This window comes from Protomyctophum parallelum (genome assembly GCF_964188405.1).
Source record: "Protomyctophum parallelum genome assembly, chromosome: 19".
NCBI classification, from domain to species: domain Eukaryota; kingdom Metazoa; phylum Chordata; class Actinopteri; order Myctophiformes; family Myctophidae; genus Protomyctophum; species Protomyctophum parallelum.
In genome coordinates, this window is record NC_139717.1 from 30,325,817 (window position 1) to 30,347,820 (window position 22,004).

Below are 22,004 nucleotides of genomic sequence, written 5' to 3' on the forward strand. Positions count from 1 at the left end.
GTTAAGTCCGTTGCTCTCCCCAGGTTGGTGGAGGGTGTGTAGAGTCCAGGATCACATTAGATGATTGACACAGGGGTGAAAAATGGGTTACAAAATTGTGGGATAAAAATATATATATATTTTTAAAAAAAGTATGAATTGCAAGTCTGTGCATATACTGTATATACATGTACGTAGATATATAGTGACAAAAAACACCCCAAGGAGTAGAGACTAAATTATTAGTGTAGTTGCCGATAGGCAAACAGACCATTATTGGTCTTTTTGTTTGCTCCTCTGATTGCACAATTACACACCCTACCTAATTGAATTAAGGCACCTTTTTGACCTCATGATTGGACAATATACAGTGACATCACAATATGTGAAATATTGTGTATATTATATATATATATATAGGCAACCAGTTACACATCCCTAGGATTGCATCTTCCTAGTTTGCATTATTACCATGTGACACATGTGAGACAAACACTGATCAACTCCTTTGACATACTGTGCATGCCTTAACCCTGACTTATAGCATTACCTTGAATTTAAAATAATTAAACTATTTACACTCTGTACTTATTTTTTACAGGAACTAAAAGGTACTTTATTACTGGACGCCAGGTGGCAGTGTCTCCTACACCAGGGCCGTAGCGGATCATTTGGTTGCCCTACTCGTAGGATATTTGTGCTGCCCCCTCTCCCGACGAGAGCACTGCTATTCCTCATATTTTTCACTCTGTGAGGATGCACACACGTCCGCTCGTTATTAAGCGGCGGAGCCACAGAGAAATGTGTTATTTTGAGTCAGCTTGGCACTTTTTGGCACTGTTGCCCCCTTCGGTGTGTTGCCCTACTCGCAGTGTGTATTGCGTGTATAGGTAGCGACGGCACCGTCCTACACTAAGGTTTTGAGGTAAGGAGCGCTTTAGGTGCATGTGAAAAGAAACTAGAATGACATTGATTCCAAGGCACTGAATAGGGTTGTATACTTTATTATAAATCATTTACATTACAATGCAACAAATTAACGATTTCTGAATCCATCCAAACATCTCTTTAACCGGGAGGGGTCAGGGAATTAGCTGATCTGAAATGTTTGCGCCGGCAGTCTGCCGTGTGGAGGTGGGGCCAGAGAGAACAAAACTGTCATACTGTGGCATACAGGTGGAGGTGGGCATGAGGTCGATTACTACCCCAACACCAAAACAAACATGCAGATCCATGCACACACATTTATACACAGAGATCGTAACTAGCCTTCAAGTATGAAGCCCAAATTAGCCATAAAGAAGCAGCAGTAGTAGTCATCCACAGTATCAGTCTCCTCTTCAGCCCGGCCTGGCTTCCAGTCAAGAGGTGGAAGAGCAGAGATGAAGTGAGATCAGAAAAGCGGACTGGATGACAAATGTAGGGCAAAGTGGAGTCCTCTCCACTCACATTCTGAGACACCAACTGTCCTCAAAGTGGAGTCCTCTCCACTCACATTCTGAGACACCAACTGTCCTCAAAAGTTTTGTTTATTTCTCCCCCGCCCCCTCTCCCTTCTGAGGGAGTCTATCAGGCCAGCGGATGTGACCCCCTCCTCCATACTTCAACATATTTCTTCACTGCCTCATGAAGGCTTTGCATTGTTAATGGTCCGCTTTTGTGGAGGGGGGGGGGGGTCCTTTAAGTGGCTTGATGGAGGCTTTGCACATACCTGACTAGAACACAAACAACCACACACAAACATACTGTATCCGATCAGTCTTTCTGGTCGGATAGGTTAAGCTGGGGGAGACGTAGCTCACCCTCAGTGATATGCAGCCAAAAAATTAAGAAAAAAAAAGGTCTCAGCTGCTTAAAGTAGTCTGGGATATATTCTTAAGTCTTTATGCTGCCCTTCAGCATGTTTTCACAGAAATACATTTTGTTTTAATTATTCATAAATAAAAAATGCTTTATAAATCATCTATAAACCTAAAGCGCTCTATAAATTCACATAAATCTATAACCCGGAATTTAAAGAGCACAGGCGAAATTTGCAGTAGAAAAGAGAGTGAGAGAAGAGAGAGACAGAGAAGAGAGAGACAGAGAGAGAAGACCTCTGTGTCCAACCCTGACAAAAATATGTTGGTAGAAAAAGAAAACAACTATAAAATGACAAGCGGATTGATAAAAAGTTTGCCCAAAAACAAGTGAAAAAAAGAGACGTCCTTTGTTTTTGTTTGAGAGTCTTGCTTATTTTGACTCGACGAAGGCAGCCTCGGATTGGGATGTGTATGGAACAGGAAGTGTGTATAAGAACGTGTATGTGTGTGTGTGTGTGTGTGTGCGCGAGCAATGAGCATCTGTACTCTTAGAATCATGCTGGTGGCGTCCACAGCTCCTGTGCCCAGGTCTTGATGGCAACTGTGGTGTCTTGAAGGAGGTGCCACGTGGTGCTGGTGAAGTTCACAGCGTGGCTCTGTAGACACGACACGGATACTTCCCCACTGCAACACATACACACAGAGGTCGCATGACACATTCAAAGACGCATATCAAAAGATAGATGCACTAAAATAGATACTGTAAATCAGCACGTTGTGCTTGGCAACAAAATTAAAGTGACCAGAAGAAGTAGGTTGGGTGTATCTTATTGTCGGCATCAGCCGGTAACACGCAGGAGTCTGTCCCCGTAACAATGTGCTAGCGGCTAGACCCATGGGAGATGCTGAGGTGGAGTGCCTCACCTACCGTCAGCTCCCAGTACTTCCCCCACAACTTGCCGCACCCGAGCCGTGCTACTCATACGCTGAGTTGGCGGTGCCGGGGATTGAACCCACGAACTTGTGGTCCAAAGGCGAGAGCTCTACCGACTGAGCTACCCAGACACAAATGTATTTACCCGGACCAATTTATTTTATTTGGATTGACAGAAGGCGATGTTTTTTGAGTACTGACTTGCAGGAGTCCTGTAGGCTGCGCCACGCCCGCTGTAGAAGTTCAGACGTGTATGCCAGCGCAGGCAGTACGTAGTTATCACGGAGGAGGATCAACAGCTCCTTCAGGTACTCCAGCACCTGCCACACACTGTCTGGAGTGTTGGTGTTCACCTGCGGGGAAGGTACGCAAACACATTAATGGAAAATACTGTATTTTCATGACACTTTCATCTTGGTATCCCCATTTTGAGCATGTCATGCTTAAAAATGAATAAATTATATATATATATATAATATACATACACATACACATACACACACACACACACCCTATACTCAGTTGACCAGATTCTGAAAGGTTCTATACAAGCTTGTAGATCTGCTATTTTCAATGAGTGGTGCAACACAGCTATGTGTGTCCCTGGCTGCCTGGTTGTGTCCCTGGCTGTGTACGAGCACGAAAATAGCGTTTGGTTGGTTTTCACAACCAAGTGTCACTGTTGCGCAGCCTAACACACACTCCCCTGGGGACCCCCACACGGTAACTGTCATTTCTCAACCATTACGGACGCGGGGCGCCCCCCTGGGCGCGTTCCAGTGGGTCTGGATGTTCCGGGGACCCCCCCACAGTAACTGTCATTTCTCAACCGTTTCGGACGCTGGGCGGCTCGCCGTAACCGGGCCGGCACCCTGGAATTTCCGGAGACCCCTCGGGACCCCCACACGGAATTGCACCACTCACTTCACACAGGTGTGATTTTTTAAGCATTTCTCACAGAGAGAGTGCTTTACATAGTACATACAATGGTTAAGGTGAACATTGACACCAATATGAGGTGGAGATTGGTGTGACATGGTTGTTATTTGTTACATGCTAGCAAAATGCAACCTGTGCACACATCCTTACCCATTCTATGAACAGAGGTGTGTTTTCTCTGACCCAGAGGATGAGCTGGGTGCTTTGTTCAGAGACGAAGATGGCAGCGGCCTTGGTCTTTTCTATACCCTGCTCCATGACCGGGCCCATCACACGGACACATTCAGAGTAGTAGTAAGGAGTGTTTGTCTCCAACCAGCTGTGAGGACAGCACACACACATACTTAAACACATTTAAAATGCTTAATTTTGAAGCAGACAGTCTGACAGGAAAGAACATTGAATCTTAAGTTGAGAACTCCGATTACGTCTGTTCAGTACCTAAATCCTTGTTTGGAGTAGAGGGTCACCTTGCTCCAAGCCTGCAGGGACACAGCTGTCACTCCTGAACTGTGCAGATACCCGGCTGTGGTGGAATCTGGAACAAACATGCACATGTCACTCAGCAATACACCAACCCTCCACAGAGTGCAAGACAACATCACAGCACCCAGAGGAAATTATTTGTCATTTCTCATGGCTTTCTGCTTTATTGGCAAAGAGACAGCAAGACGGCAGACAGACAAGTTGGTGAAGGGTTATATGTCAAAATCTATTCTGAGAAACTATCGTAATATACAACAAACATTCACAACTTACAAGCAAATGTCTTATCACAAATGATGACAGGATACATTATATGCCTTCACACTCATTATTTTGTCGATTTCTGATACCTATGACGACTCCCTCGGGATTCCGTAATTATGAAGATTACGGCCAATTTCTTGTCCGTCAACAGAATACAAGGCAGAATGATGGAGATTTGTTGTACATCTACAAGCTCACAACGTATCTAATGAGACATGTTCTAAGCTTATAGATCCTGTTGGGTAATACGATGAGCAAGCAGAACCCATACAGACCTGTGAAGGAGCCATGAGACCTGACATCATGAGCAATGAAACCTGCAGCGAACACCAGTACAGCCATGAGCAGCCTGGACCAGGGGAAGCCGAGACCACGCATTTTCACCTGAAGATTCTGGGAGCGAGAGATCAGGTAATTGATAAAAAGGTTCAATAACTGTACAATACAATATTCAGTCACCCAACCATCTAACTTAGCCTGCGTATTCACATAAGTCTGAAGACATTTACGGGGGTGAAATGTTGTGTTGCCCAGATATTGTTTTATACACAAAGCACTCGCCCTGACAGATACATCTGGAAAGTTGATGTCCATATAGCCTTTTGTTATACATACATCATGCCAACACTCGTTTTACATCATGTTTGACCCCATAACCAGGTCATATATTCAGCAGCTGATGAAACCCAGCACTGCTAGAAGAAAAAAAATAGCCAAATCATTCGCATACATAAGATGGTAAATCAGGGTGTCATCAATCATACAAACGGCTTTTGGTCAATAAATCATTCATGTACATTTGAAAGAATGCTGGTGAAAGTAGCTTCCCTCTTACTCCATTACCAACGGCAAAGGAGGCAGGAACTCTATTGCCCCATTTGACCTGCATACCCTGGTTGGCATACCAGTATTCCAGGATTCTTAGAATGCTGCACACACCCCCTTTTACTCAATTTCAACTTTTGGCGATCTACTCAGTCAATGGCCTTAGAGACATCAATAAAGCTAGAGCAGTTTAGTTTTCTTCAATTGTCACTGTAACATATGTAAAAGAAAAATGAGTAGAGGTACTTTAAATGAGGTACTTTATAAACAAAAAATCACTCCCGTGTGAAGTGAGGGGCGCTAATATTAAAGTCTAACTCATGTTGCTATGATTAGGTGATGTAAAACAAACAGTGACAAAACGAACATTACATTTTCTTTATTGTTAATGGCATTTAATGTTTGTGTTGGGGACAAGATGACGTAAATGTTCCCTTCATTGTCAATGGCGTTTTTAAAACGGACTAAAAACAAACATTAAACCTGTATATAGGAGGGGCTAGAGCCCCTCAAAATGCTAAATTATAAATCTAAATTACATAAGTTTATGCAAAGGCTAAACATATGGAATTTAGATTTATAATTTAGCATTTTATGTAGGCGTAGCACATAGCACTCTAATGTATACTCATAGCTTCATTGCACAGATAATCTACTGTTAGACAGATACTGTTCTTAGCTTGCTTATGATTCTTGATTACTATTTCTATGTATTACCTTTTATTGTTCCTGCTTACTGTAAATCGCTCTGGATTAAGAGTGTCTGCTAAATGCCTAAATTATAAATTGTACATTTGTGGCCTACTGACACAAGAAATACGGTGCCGATTGGTCTAGCGATTTGTGTGATCATCTCCAGACACACAAACAGACATACGGTAAGTAAAATGACTTTCTTCTTATTTGCCATCAACTGAGGAGGCTGTGCCACTCTTGCCTTAGGAAGTGTCAGGACTTAATTTTGATTACCGTACACCATTTTTTATTTATGAAAAAAAGCTTGTACTGTCTTACATATATTTTGATACAACTAAATTAATATGGCCTTGTTCCCCCAGCTGATGCAGGTCAAAGAACTGAATTCTGCACAATGATGTACGTGATTTTAATTTATAGGATTTTAACCGATTCCAATTTTATCAGATTTACATTTGAAACAGATTTGATAACAGATCTGACCCCAGTCTGTTGGATATGGCCATCTCTGTTTGTTAGGTCTTACTTGGCATAGGCTGTTGCACTCCTGGAGGTCCTGAGAGTCTACCGCATCTCTCATCTCCTCGTTGGTCACTCTGAATGACTGGATTGTTTCCTGAAGGTTCTTGCGCAACTAAAATATTCAAGAGGAAACACACCAGTCAAATACTATAATGAAGAATCTAAACTAAGAACACTGTCCTCATCTGCATTTTCCTCAAAAAGCATCAGACCTCATAGCAGGGATCGTTAAGGAATCGTACCTTTGGTGGTAAGACATTCCAAGACTTATGTAGATGGTTCAACAGTAGGCTGTAACAGAGAAGGGAAGATTAGAATGTAAGGATGTGGAAATCAAGCAACAGTTTGGTTTTGGTTCATATTCACTTATTACTTCATATACAAATTCCTGAGGTGAAAGTGCAGATTGTGAAATCATAATTACACTCGACATAAGCAGTACAATCTAATTTAACTGAGAATGTAGAAAGAGATTCGTTGCAGACCCATTTTAATTCTCCGAGTTGTAGAAAAACCTTCACACACCTATTATATGAAAAATGTTTAAAATCAGGTGCGTAGGCATCTTCACGAGGAAGATCTATACGACCGGAACATTGCTTCACATTAAACTTAACTGTGCAAGTGGCAGTGTGCGGTTCTATCTTTTATTGTTGATATTCTGAGTCTCAACATTAACCACTCAGGATTTAGCGTGTGCATGCTCTCCCCATTTAGACAAATAAAGGTAATGCAATACTTTTTATTAAAAAACATTACAGCACAAACACTATTTTGTAATGGTAATGGTTGATATCTCAAATTTGAGTAAAACCATTCAAAGTTTAAAACATAATGAGTTAGCTATGGAAATGGTGTGACAGAGCACTTAAATAGTCGTGTGGATCAATGAATGCTATAGCCCACCTGGACTGTGGTAAGTGTTTGGTGTACAGCTGCCTCCACACTCCCAGACTCTGAACATCCACACACAGACACTCTGTCATACTGGTGAGCAGCTAGAAGAATGAGGGGTGGACAGAGTGAGAGAGGATAAACATTATTATTTTCCTTTTACACTGATGGCAGAAACACTAACTATGCTGTCAGAAATACTTTAATAACTATAGCTTCAGATTGAGATAGTTGACATTATTTTGGTGATTCCTAATTTCTTCCTACTTCCTCCTAGGCCCAGCCATAATATAACACTTTGAACACTTGATAGAGGATCAATTGGAATTAGTTTTCGCATTGATTCGCTGCTATATACATACAGTATATATAAACATGCTTCTCGATTATTCCATTAATCGTGAAGGTAATCGAATAATTGCTAATAAGATTGACAGTTGCAGCCCCATATTGTACACAAGAACACGACAGAACGACTGACAGACAGAGTCTTACCTCTCTCTTCATGTCGTCAGGGCAGTGTGGGGTTGCTCTGGACAGGAAGGAGGGTAGGTAGGTGTGTAACATGCTCTCAGGCTTGGCCCCGAATGCTAGAACTTTCAGCCGCGGGTACAGTCGTCTTAGCTGCTCCTGGAGACTACACACAAAACGAGAGAAAGACTCAGTGATTTACCTGAAATTACCCTAAAAGACTGGATTCCAGCCAAAAGAAAGCAGTACAATTGTAACATCACTAGGATTCCGGGTTCCATGTTCCCCGGGTTCTAGAACCCTAATTTAAGAGGGGAACATAGAACCTGTGAACATAGGGATGACCTATGAACTATGCACCACAGACATCCTGCAGGACTCCACAAGAGGGTACGCTGGTGCTTTGAAATTTTTACACAATTTGGCAACCTTTTTTAACATATAAAGAGGATGAACAATGCCGACATCAACAATCCTTAATAACTCCTACTACTGAGCCTACTGTAATTTGTTTTTACATTATTATTTATCTACTTTGTGTATTTTTGATTTCATCTATTGTTGCATATTCTACTGTGTATACTTAAACCTTTTTTGACCTGTGTATATGCTTCACAGTGAATATGTATATTTCTATATATATCCTTTTTATTTCATATTAAATTTATATTTTGTTAATGGTACGAGATACCAGGGTTGTGGCTCTTTCAGAGCGGGAACTCTGAGGGGTGGGAGGGATAAAATAAAAAATGTGTATGTTATTTTCTATTTGATTCATATCTCATGTGATTTGATTTCCTTCTTTTTTTATAACTTTATTTATAAGATTTTCAATTTTTGTAGACAGACAACCCCACATATACCCCACCCTCCCCGGTTCCATCACAAAACAAGACAACAACAACAAAAAAACAACAATAAAATAAAAATAAACAGGTAGTAAAGGATATAAATAATAAATGAAATAAATAAATACAATAAAATAAAATTAGGTTTATCAGATTTCCAATTGCGGAGAATAAGTCTCCTCGCTATGAGTGAAGCAAAAGCTATGAAATTGGCTTGGGGAGAGGTAATTGGTGCATCGTCGTTGGGAACTCCAGTTTTTCACCCAGTGTCAATTATCTAATCCCGGGCACTACACTTTCTCTGCCAACCTGGGGAGAGCAATGAACTGACCTCATGCTTCCTTCTATGCACGAGGAGTCCAAACCACTCTTTTCACCTGACAGGGTGGTCCCTGGTTGGACGTAGCACGTGGAAGGAAGACATTATTTCAACCAGTTCCTTTCCCCTCAATCAGGCGCCCTGGCTGACCAGGGGGAGGCAGTTTAGAGACCAAGATTACTGCATGTTTGAGGGTACCTACCCTAGGGCAGGGGTTCTCAACCTGGGGATCGCCAAATTATTTTGGGGGGTCCCCAGATTATTAAAAAATATATATGTTTTGCATCTGAATGGCTGGTAATGGAAATGAGTTTACATAGTACACATAGTAGTGCATGCATAAATGATTATATCTTGATTATATCTGTTTTCAGTATTTATTTATGATGTATTTTTTGCGTAACAACCAACATGTCTCGCAGATGACGCCGGAGGCTCGCTGTGATTTCACCACAGCACGAAGCTGTCAAGCTGTCCTCGATGCAAAGCAGCAAGCGTGGAAGTCCGTGGTCAGACAATGGTCTGCCCCAACCCCATGTGAAATGCACTCCCCAGCTAGTTCATTCCACAGTTTGATTTTATTCCTGTCTTACTGTTTTCCCCCCTAATAAAGTTGTTTCTTTGTTTTCTCATGCCCCCCCATGTAAAGCACATTTGAGTATTCATATAGACACTTCATATAGGCACTTGCTGCACTTGTTTATCTGTTGGATTTGGTTAAGTAGCCTTTGATTTAAAAAATAAAAAAACATAATGAAGTGACATTATTCCAGTAGAGTGTCTCAGCCCTGCGGTCGCTATCGCCTTTAAGGTGTCTTACTGGTTGTGGCAGCCAATTTGTAGTGGGGGTGGGGAGGGGGCTGGGGTTACGAGACATGGCCAAAGCATTTCCGGGGGTCCCCAGCCAAGAAGGTTGAGAACCCCAGCACTAGGGGACATGATGAGAACATGCAAACTCCACACAGAAAGGCCCTTTTGCAGACCCCACCCAGGGTATGGGTACAGACCCCCCCAGCACCCACAGCGACCCCAGCAGGTATCGAACCCAGGACCTTCTAGCTGTGAGGCGACAGGGCTACAGACTGAGCCACCATGCCCCCCAATAGTCAAACATTCCAATTAACAAGCTCACAACTCAACACGTTGCGGCACGTTGTGAGCGTGTAGATTATTATTTTGGATATATACGAGACCTACTCGGGAACAATACAAGTTGTGAAAAATGCAAATAGGGAATGCAAGCCCCACCCCATATTGCAATTCCCGTTATACATGATATACATGTTACATGTTCCATAACATGAGAAAAACACTTTAAGCCTAATGTTATTAAATAACTATCATGTCTCAGTGTGCATCAGCATTGCTTTACCTTGGTGACAGTGCGTTCTTGGGCATGAAGGCGAAATCCAGCAGAGGGAAGAACTCCTTTGGTCCCATGATGCCAAATCCCTTCGTCAGGTTAGCATGAAGTCTAAAAAATAATAAACAGAATATCCGCCAAGTTTTCAATTTTTTTCTTTTCCCTGAACATTTTCACCTATACTGCTAGGTTTAACACAGACACTTACAAGAGAAGCCTTTCCAGATATGAGATGGCATAGGATGACAGAGACTTCACTCCCAGTACAGGCAGCATGATACCCAGCCAAACTGAAACAAGAAAAAGTATTTTGTCAGAACAAACAAAACTCCTCCATGACACTAGGTTAGTATTCTGCATTTCAAATTAGTACTGGTAGATGCAGTGCTGCTGTATGCCCATGCTTTCCTTTTGCATGTTTATTCATTATTTAAATTATCCAGTGAAACACAAACGGAGTAAAGTCAGCAAATATGCTGAATTATACTGTAGCTAATACCAGTGGGTGCAGGGTTAATGTGCGTAATAACAAGGAGTTTATTTTGTATAATGTATAGTCTTCAGTATTCACAGACTTCCCAACTGAGTCCAATTTTGACAACCCCCGCCCACCCCACCAGTCAATAATCAGATCTGTAGACCGACCGTCACCTGTGATCATATCTAAATACAAAGCAGACCCGCCCCCACTCGACAAACTAATGGACCCGTTGTCCACCACGTTACCCGTTCGTATCACCACTCGCCATCTTTGACTTTATTTCATCCAATGCTGCATGTGGAGGGGGTGTGTGTCGTTGTCGTTGTGCCAAGGCAGTCTAAAGTTACATAAGTGACGTTGTTTAGGTGGAAACAGTGCTCTCCGATTTTCAAAATAAAGTGTTACCCACACGCCTTTAGTTCAGTATCACCCGTCCCCGTACACTTATAATAAAAGTATATTTTTCAACCGTTTTCAACCATGAAACGTGGATACCCGTTGCTGTACTACCCAATGCTTGGAAAGGAGATTGCAAATAGGAAACTTAACCTCAATCCCCATAATTTAATGCCATGTTAGAAATGGTTCCATATCTTCACTGAGCGCTTTTCAAAAGCAAGGGGAGTCCCTGTTGACATGTTAGTAACGTGGTGTGGGAGCAGCTGTTTGGCTACGTCAGGGGTGAATTTCATCAACCCGTTGACCCAGAACGCCCACCAGGAGCACTTTCACCACAAAGTGGTTGGGAAAGTGGAGGAGAGGGGAGCAATTATTAGCAGTAAAAAGATGTATAAACGCTAATATTTATATTTCTGTGTGTGTGAGAGAGAGAGAGAGAGAGAGAGAGAGAGAGAGAGAGAGACGAAAATAAAAGGAACAGCAATTGTACAAGAAGTCTGAATGAATTAAGGGATTTGTTTGATAATGTATGCATCACCTCGTAATCCTTGGCTGAGGTCATAAAATCCAGCCTGCCCCAGAGCCCACATAATGGTCAGACATTTTGCTGGACGATTCTGAACAGACCTCAACAACTCCAGATACTACAGGGGATGACAGGGGAAGGATTTCAAACGGTTAGAGAGGTCACTGCAGAAGTGAAACACTGATAGCCATAAGATGATAATAAGCATAAGGACTGCAACTAACAATTATTTAGCGATGCGTCTTTCAATTTCTTTATTGATTACTTGATAAATCCATGTAATTATTTTCCACCCAAAAACGGATGATAATAAGGTTACTAAGTACTAGCAATCAAGTATTACTAGCTACCACAACTCATGAAGTTATAAATTTTAGAAATGCAGACATGATACCATTACTCGAATCTAATCCATTTCTTTCTTTGATCAATTCTATAGTAAGTACAGACTTTGGCTGTGGGCTGAATATTCATGATACGATTTATGGCTGAATAACCTCACAGGCACTGTAGATACTGGGAGGGCAGCAGTCAAGCCGGGCAGTGGAGCAGGAGCATCAAGTACCGGATTCACATCAAAAAGCTACAACAAAACAAAACGTACCTCAGGCAGGCTTTGGGTGGCTATTCTGGGCTTGTCCTGTAGGATTGCCTGAATGCAAAGTCTGTAGCCATGCAGTGGCTCTCCTGCATGAAGATAAAAGTAAAGGGAAGTGAAAGTTATGCGTATGTGTATGCGTATGTCACATTTTCACAGGTTATTTTTTTTGTTCATTTCTAGTGGCTCTCTGTGATCATTACAGGAGGAGAGGCAGTTTAAAGAGATCATATCTGACAAACGTCATGGACCACATTCGAACACAAGGCTTTTTTGTACCTAAATCTGCTTGTTTAAGTGCTTGTTTGAGAGGGGACACAACCGTCTATAAACACAACATGAGATATCCGCCTAAATAACTGAATGTGGCCAGAGTGCTCCGTCTTCTGGTCTGTGGAATGTAAAATAAGAGCACTGTTTACCTATAATATGCTGTTTTCACTGTTGCTACATTTACAAAGTGTGAACCCATAGTCATAGCTATGTAAGTATTTGGCATACAAATTGAGGTATGCCATTTTTTTTCGCACAACCCAGAAAGTAAATAAAATAGGTTTTTTACCTTATATTTTATAACGGGCGGTTTACTTTGCGAGCAAGTGGGCATGACCTTTTGGCAAGTAGAACATGACCTGTACTTGCCCAACGGGCTAGGAACAAAATGAAAAGGAAAATGCATGATCACGTGACTGGACTGTAAATCTCGCACCGGAAGTTCGATGAAATACATGGCAGTGGATGGAGCCGGCTAATAACCAGGGGTTATTGTCTGCTGTGTTGCCGGTGTAATTTTAGAGGTAATCTAAAGAGCACAAAGTAAGTTTCTGAATGTGCCAAGTATCGCAAGACTGTCCACCGTTTCCTGTCTGGCGATACGTCCGAGACAGAAACGATACCTGCCACTGTTTAGATCCTCAAATAAAATTATGTACAGTGCACATCGAAAAGCAAGTGATTAGAAAAAAGCCTGTGATATGTCTTCTTTTATATTACCTTAATTATTAAGGTCGCAATAGTTCATAAATGGTGTTTGTTCATGAGCTTGTCCAGCCGGCTCCATTCACTGCCTTGTATTTCATCAAACTTCCGGTGCGAGATTTGCCACTCATGAGCGTCATGGCGCAGCCCCGGCGTCCAGTCGCGTGACTTCATGTCCCTTCCTTTCATTTTGTTCCAAGCCAACTAGCAAGTGCATGCGAGACCTTAGGCTCCATTTACACTGGCAGACAAATCTAGCCACATTCAAAAGGTGGTTTCAAATCTGATTTGAGGAGATCCGTCTCAGTCTGAATGCAACAACTTGATCCAAATCAGATTCCATGTGACTTGTTTGCGTTTAGACTTATTTAAACAAATCAGATTCCAATCTGGATGTGGCACAGATCTGATTCAGGCTAGATTTGGCTGCCAGTCTGAACACACAGATAGGAACTGGTCACTTGCAAAACGGCAGTGTGGACGGTCAGTTGAGAAGAAAATAAAATCAGATTTGACTTGATGTGACGGCAGTCTAAATGGAACCTAGTGTCAACCCCTGACAAAGTCACAAAAGCCAAACATTTATACCCCAAATATAATCAATCCCATCTACCTGTTCTGTCCAGCTCCCTGAGCATGGTGTACACACAGTGGTCAAAGAAGTCTGGCAGTGTGTCGCTGCATCGTCCAATGAGGCCCTTGATAACACTTCTTAACTCTTTTCCTGTAAGGCAGTATGGGTAGTCTGGGAACAAAAGACAGGAGAATAAGATACAGTATATGGTAGTATTGACATGCATCTTATGTCATATTTGACTGGACTGCAGTGCATACATGATCGGGGGGTGAGTGTAGCAGTGTTTGGCATTAGTCTAGTGTCCCTTCCTATAGTTCTGTCCCTACCCGGATTAGAATCCTGGGTGTTACATGCACTTTGCAAGGATACACTAATTGTACAATGTTGATTGAAAGTGCTGTTGCAAAAACAAATGCATCGATAGGCTCAATAAAAAAACCTCGCTGACCATGAGCATAGCTGCTGAGTGTGGGCTCAGGGTCTGGGGCATTCAGCTTGTTGTTGAGGTATCCTGCCAGGTCTTTAACCCACACCGACGGGTTATCTGGGAACAACGCCTGACTGCGCACCAATTGCTGCTTCAGCTCCCCGACATCCAGCTAAGAGGACATCCAGGGCCACAGGGGAAAAGAAAAGATGAGACAGTAAGAGATGGTGAGGAAAGACAAAGCCATGTATTATGCAATGATGACACTGTGATCCAACATGTGATACTTTTCTGTCAAATTGCTTGCAGCATTATTGCTGTATATGTCTTTTGTGAGTCTCTTGAGTGTGTCTGAGCATTTAAAAGCATTGAATAATAAAGAATTTCCACCTGCCTACCCTTTTACACTCAGAAATGCGTAACGATACGGAAGTTAGTACTCTTTAACCGAATCTGTGCCAGAACAAGATAATCTCGTGAATAGCTATTGTATCCAACTGTGCCATTCACGAGATTTGATTAATAAGCAAAGTGCAAGAAGAAGAATGTTCAGCCGACCAACTCGGGGATTCTATCAGCTGACATTTATTCGGACACATAAATGACCCAACCTTTACGAAATAAATCCTCAGCTATTCCTTTGAGAATTACTCACAGCTTTGAATGCCTCCTCCAGGTTCTTGTGAGGTGTGGGGGCGTGTGTGCCGGGGGAGACAGTCTTCTTGGCCGGCTTGTTTGACAGGGGCTTCTTCTGTTGAGGTTCGGCAGGCGGCGGTACCTGCTCCTTGTTCTGCTTTTTTGCCATCTTCTCAAAGCCTTCGAACACCGTCTCTGACGTGATCAGGGGTGCTGGAAAAACCAAACAAAATGAGTCAGTGGCAAAGAGACTATTGGCACAGGTCTATTGCCTTAATGCCTTGTAGCTTAAAGGCACAAGAGCTTTTTTCAGCTTTTTGTGGGCTTCTATAATCACTCTTTGTGATGATTTGCCCCCCCCCACCCATGTCCTGAAAATTCATATTAACTCTGGCATTCCATGCCTCTCTCTCCTCCCCCTCTACTCTTTTCTGCCCTCCTTTCGTAAATGTTGTTGCCCAAGATAACACTTCAACACTTAACTGTTCACTGTCTTGTTACTGACTTACACTACTTACGGTTCAGGCCGTTTACTGGTGCAGTGCAGTCTATACACTCTCGCACATTTACAATTGACTGTTGATAGATGTACATATTCATCATCAATGCTGATATACAATATGCAGCATACAGTAAAGTATATATATGATATGATCATATTAATTCACTGTTGATAGCCTGTTAACCCATTTAGACCTGAGACCAGATTCTACAAATGTCTTCTAAATCCTGACAGTGAAAACCCTATGTTTCTATGTCAGTGGTGCTTTTCATGTCAATTGTGGATTGTCATGTCTGGTTGTTTCTTGACTCTTAACCTTAGGGCTTGGCAATACAAAATGAATGTCACAATTATTTCAAACTTGCCACAATTATGATTAAGCAAAATAGCAGATCTGCAACAGATATTTTCACTATTTTTGTACACCATCATTGTACAAAGTAAAATACAAGGCTTCAGTGGTTAATCAGACTAATCGATTTAGACCATAAAATGTTTATTATAACTTTGCGTTGTTTCGGTGATAAAAAGCATGATCAAGTAGGTTATTGGTTCTAAATATCAGTTTCAATAATATATTTCTGGTTAATTGCCCAGCCCAACAGCCCTTCTGAAATTGGCCTCCATGAATCAATAAAGGTTAATCTTATGTTAAAACAAGCCCAAATTGATTCAATCAATTAATTACCAGCTGCATTGGAATCATAGACTGTAAAAAATATGGACAAAGCGTTCCCCGGGTCTAACATGAACGTAAAATGAAGCCTGTAATGATATGCTAATTCCTGATGTAAGTCGCCATCTTTTGGTACCAGCTGGCCATTGGCTGGCTCCGTTTTGTACCAGCTGGTCATTGGCTGCCCAGACAACGAGGCGGGACTTCCCCCCTTCTTCTCCGTTGGTTTTTATTTTGACTCGAGTGGGAGGAGAAGACTCTTGAGTGGGAGGGGAATCCCGATCATAGACTGTAACGGTAGCCACGCCCCTCAGAACATACGCGACTTTATGGTCATTTTTTTAATTAATGGGACCATAATTTTCCAAAAATAATATTATGACATTAGAAATGAGACTTTAAACTAGTGACTGGAAGAAGAAAGTATTCATGACCATGTTTATTAAGGTAATACAGTCTAGGTGAAGTTGGGCCAAAATACATGGGCCTCTATGGAGCTATGGGGCTTTTTGGGTCCAGTCCAGCGCCACAACAGGCCATTATATGAACTACCGATTTCAAATGAGGCTTCACGAAATATCTGGCTGACTGCCCCCCTGATTGGAATACACTGAGGCTCTCCTTCAGTCTCCTGAGCAGGCCTCCAACTGTGTTGGTCTTTATCTCAACTAGACGAAAACTGAATTAGGGATGCACCGATCCGGCTTTTTGGCATTCGATACCGATTTCGATACATGGGGGTCCAGTATCTGCCGATACAGAGTACCGATCCGATACCCCCCACAAAGAAACCTAATAACCTATTAAGCTGTATGGCTCACTGTGTGGAGTCTGGAATCATTATTTTGTGTAAGGCAACATCAAGGCTTGACTTAAACATTACTTTCCCAACTTTGTAAAACAAAATGTAACAAACACAGATATAAATGCACTGAATTATTTATTAAATAACTGTGCAACAATTAGACAAGGTTAATGTGTGAGCAGGCTAGCCTGGCTGCATTCCACATGTTATACTGTCAATACTACACTGCTGTGTCACAGAGGAGGTAGAGTTGTTTTCATACTGTAATTACACATAATTATCGGATCGGATCATGGATCGGCCCATTTGCCACCGATACCCGATCTAGAATTTTAGCCTGGATCGGCGCCGATCTCCGATACGAGTATCGGATCGGTGCATCCCTAAACTGAATACGTAAATATATGCAAATCCAACAATAATGATGATGATAACTGCCTCTGTGTCAGTTTCAGTGCAGTAATGTAGGTAGGAACCAAAATTCTCTAAGGCGGAACTATTGTTTTCGGAGTCGTTCGTTTATGCCCAGACATATTTGCGGTGCATCAGCCAATGAGAAACCCAAGCCCCCAGTAAGGCTATCCAACGTTCAAGCTGCCACTACCTACTGGCGAAAAGAGGAACTGCAGTACTTTCATGGAGGTGGACGGACGTTCATGAGACATGACATCATGTGCGGGCGAGTGTGAGTTCCGGGCTTTGAGGTCCGGGCTTAACTTCCGCTCACTCAAGACTCAAGCCATTGAGTTATAATTGTACTTCCGGCAGTCTTCCGGGTGCTTCCGGCTGATGCTCCGGTCTATATCCTTTTATTACTACTGGACTAGCTTGCACATCGATTATAGACTCAGCTTTCTATTGCATAGTTGCATAGTCCACTCACAGTTGACAGTTTTTGTAATCGAGTTGTACTTGAAATTTACTGTAATTCTTCAAACCGTTGCTGGTAAAAGGAATAGTTAAATCCACCAAATGACCATATTACATAGTTCTATTGAGACATTTAGAGTTGGTGGTTGGGTAGGACCACTACTGGTTGACAAGAGGTATTGCATTAAATTCAAATTGGAATCCAAATTCCAGTGCTTGCACTGAGGGCCTAGGTTCAAATCCCAGGCAGTCATGGAAGTTTATGGATTGCAGCTTTAATACTGTTAAGCAGGAATTGAGGTCTCATGTACTGTAGCAACACCTATGACGTCACATGACTGAACATTCACTCCCGCAAGCTTGAGTAGGTCAGTGACAGTGACTAGCAGTTGTCCGCTGGTCATTCTATATGTTGCTCAGGGCTAAAGCTATATCTGGGAAGCGTGAGTGTTCAAAACAGAGTTTGTGACGTGTGTGGCATAGGGGGCTCTTGCATACACAGACTGACACCAACAAGACAAAACAATGTGGATCACACATTGTGTGCTCCAATTCAAGAATGGAATATATGGGATTTTAAAGCACCATCTCTATGGTTCTCTTAATTGTCAAGTTATCTGTCCAATGTCCATACCATTTCTATTTTTTCCCCATTTAAAGAATTTACCCAAAAACATCACTGTGGCCTTCAATAGATCCTATGGTAGAGGAAAGTGAGGTTGTCGACTAGGCTTTAGCATAATGTGTATGCACAGTTGCACATGACTGTGTCACTTGCCTAAATAACATTTTCTGATGAAATCCTAAAGCACCATGACCATATAACAAAACAAATAACTCAATATGTGTTGTCCCAGAGCTGGAATATAGTATGCGTCAGTGTAATGGGTGTGATGGTGCATGCATGGCATGGCCTATTGTACGACACACTGATCGGTTCTCTAAGTTCACAATTTATATATATAATCTTTACAGCAAGCTAGAACTGTGGTTCACCTTGAGATTTTAAAGCCTCATCCCAGACACAGCATATTTATCAGAATACACACCGACACATAGCACTTTGGTACAACTAACTACTTTGCATGCTATACCGTATGTTTAGTGGTGAAACCTACAAAGTTAAAATAGAATCATCTCAAAAGGTGTTAGCAGGAGTCAAAAGTAGAACGCTATAACATGAATGCCTGTCATCCTCACTATACAAGGTTAAACTGTTCAAATATAAAAACAAATCTTACAATGATGTGAAGAGGTGGAAGCTTGAATACGTACTAAAGGGGTGTGTTTGTCCTGTTGGCATTGTGGTGATGGACTGCACTGTGTGCATGTGTGTATCTGTAATTTGAGTAGGTGTTCACCCAATGTGGCCCCCCAACAGAGTAGCCTGGTATGGCTTCTCACACTAGCAGAAAACCTGGTAGAATGGCACACATGTATTATGTATTATAGAACGGACACATCCTTCACAATCATGTAGATTGTAGAACATTAAGAGCCAAGCCAATACTTCATCCTCTTCCCATTGCTTTACCCTGTTTTGCATCAGATGTTTTCAAAACATCTGACCGATCTGAATCTTTACATTCAAGAATCTTTACAGTCAAGAGACTCTCACTTGTTTTTCTATTTTAATAGGCTAATCCACACAATGCTTTAAAAGCTCTGACAGGTACAACAGCAACAATCCATAAGAAATGTTTACTACTTGTACTTGCAGTTTGACAGAGACAAAGAACAGGTTTCCTTAGGGGTGATGGATCAACATGCTGCCATGAGTTGGTTCAGTAGACAGTGACACAGCCAGTGTGTCCACTATCTTTTAACATGCATGTGCATGTCTTTAACAGTGGCTTCTACACAGTCAAAACTGTGAATTGAATTTTATAATATTCAATCAGATATTACTATAGTTTTCCACTTTTAAAGTGTAATAAACACAACAGCAGGCAGCTTCAGCCTGAGAACGTACAGGGCAGGGACGTAAAGACCTGCGTCTCCCCAAATCTTATTTATAAAACGACACTGTCCTTAAGCTTCCAGACTATCACACACAACTGTGCTCCCATATTGCCAAAAGTCGCATAGACTTTGGACCAACTGATTATCTGATAAAGGTGGTGCACAAACAAGTATCAGCCACAGAGATAGGTCTGATCATTATAATCAAGGATTAGCTTTTTACAGGTAATCATCTAGCTACGCCCTTTGACACAGTATTAGCTGGCAGCCCGTTTACATTACCAGATTTCTCTGACCAGTGAACACATTCTTGACTTGTCTTGATTGCCATTTATTTTAATAATAGAGGATGTAAGCAATAACCCAAGCCACCTCACCCCATCATTATGTCCATGCATCTATGTGTGTGTGTGTCTCTCTCTCTCTATATATATATATATATATATATATATATATATATATATATATATATCTTTCTTGCTGATGTACAATATACATACAAGTCGCTTTCACAGGCCCACTGAAAAACTGACGAAATTAGGGTATAGCTGCGTGCAATAATGTAGTTTAGAACCAGTACAACTACAATGATAAGGCAAAATGTGACTGGAGCGGCACTAGAAATGGCTACAGTAATAGCTTCTGTCTGTGACATCTAACGTTATTGCTAACTGTGATGACGTTTCATTTGTTGACACATTGCTAGCAAACTCCACATGCTACTGCTAGGTATTTTTGCGGAGGGGGATTGTGACAGGAGACACTACTAGACACACTAAATGTTATATTTATTCAATTGGAGTTTCAATTAAAACACAGTATAACAACGTTACACTGTAATTAGCTCTGGTCCAGACCGTCCATGGTCAGATGTGAACCATGCAGCTGGCAGTTAGTTAGCTAAGTGCATCAAGCTAGTGCGAGAGCGAGGAGGCTAACCGGGGCAATTTAAATGTATACTATACAAAATAGCGTATTTATTTATTTTATTAAAGTGTCGACACAAATAAGTTAGTAGTTTGTTTCAGTTGAACATGACGTCGTTTTTGTTTTAGTCGAGCGACGAAGTTGAACGCTAAAAAAAAGGAAGCGTTGGTGCTAAAAGCAACGTCAAACATTTCCAGTTGTAATTTAGCCATTTGTAACTCAAAGAGTGTACATTACAAATAAAATCAAAATGAACCATTTGATGTTGATGAAATGTGTGTACTCTCAGGTTAATGATCTGGCATTATGTCTCCTTTAGTGTTGTAATGAATGAAGGGTCGGCAGGGGTGACGGGGGGCCGTTCCACCCATGACCATTAGCCTACTTACGTCGGGACAGTATGTTAGACTCGGTCAGGGCTTTCCTTCCTCCCCCACCGGACTTCTTGTCACCCGAAGGGGTTTTTCCTCCAGAGTTACTGCTCGGCTTCTTGTTGCCCTTGATCTTCACCACCTCCCATTTGCCCGTTGCTGCTGCCGCCGCCGCCGAGCCGCTATTATTCATATTCGAAGACATTTTTGTTCGTTTTTAAAGCCAAAAGGGGGAAGGGAATTAGTTATGAGTGAGTTCTTCCTCGCCTCCTAGCCTACAGTCCTGTGTGTGTGCGGGCCGGGTACGTGAATGTTAACGCGCACGGTGCGTGGTGGTGATGGTTTAAAAATCCCATGCCACGTCTCCTTGTCGGCTTGACGTCACCACCCTGTGATCTCAGAATGATGCCGCAGCGTATATCTATGCCGCACGGTGCACCGTTAGGTGGTTCCTTGTTTTTGGAAATCTTTACAATATTTGAAATGTGTTTAAAAATAAGAAATGAAACTACGAAATATTTGGTGGTCTTTCTGAAATGAATGTCTGGCTATCCCTTACTTATTTCAATCCTAGATCTCTTTTTATATATTTTTTAACTTTGTCAATATCGTTTTCTTATTTATTTCTTTGCCTCATATCATCTTCACATTTGTTTTCCAGGTTGAATTGACAGTTAGAATTTAAAACCAGTTGGACCAGGCAGGCATCTGTCTCTGAGAGGGAGAGAGAGAGAGAGAGAGAGAGAGAGAGAGATTGTGTCTGTCTGTGTGTGTGTGTGTGTGTGTGTGTGTGTGTGTGTGTGTGTGTGTGTGTGTGTGTGTGTGTGTGTGTGTGTGGTACCTGCATGCATGGGGGGGTTCACAATAATATAGAACATTTAAATTACGAAATAAATAAGGCAAGGAAGCAACCAGGTGCTCAGGAGG

General features: G+C 41.9%; 1 protein-coding gene across 3 annotated transcripts; it reads right to left on the reverse strand.

Moving 5' to 3' along the window:
- Positions 1–967: 967 nt before the first annotated feature.
- tmem214 (transmembrane protein 214) lies at positions 968–21,407 on the reverse strand. 3 transcript variants are annotated; one of them, XR_014570791.1, is made up of 18 exons: positions 21,096–21,407; positions 14,984–15,177; positions 14,350–14,500; positions 13,938–14,069; positions 12,353–12,432; positions 11,761–11,866; positions 10,551–10,632; positions 10,352–10,453; positions 7,837–7,978; positions 7,354–7,445; positions 6,690–6,738; positions 6,452–6,559; positions 4,680–4,797; positions 4,096–4,192; positions 3,805–3,973; positions 2,917–3,068; positions 1,491–2,465; positions 968–1,443 (listed from the first exon to the last, which is right to left on the reverse strand). XR_014570791.1 is itself a non-coding variant. In XM_083791076.1 (17 exons), the coding sequence occupies exons 1-17, from the start codon at positions 21,280–21,282 to the stop codon at positions 2,336–2,338; spliced, it is 2,094 nt and encodes a 697-aa protein (XP_083647202.1). In that variant the 5' UTR covers positions 21,283–21,406; the 3' UTR covers positions 968–2,335. The 3 variants fall into 3 exon arrangements, 1 of the variants encoding a protein (XP_083647202.1); XR_014570792.1 differs by having other exon boundaries at positions 12,353–12,435; positions 21,096–21,406; XM_083791076.1 differs by having other exon boundaries at positions 968–2,465; positions 12,353–12,435; positions 21,096–21,406.
- Between the last annotated feature and the right edge of the window lie 597 nt (positions 21,408–22,004).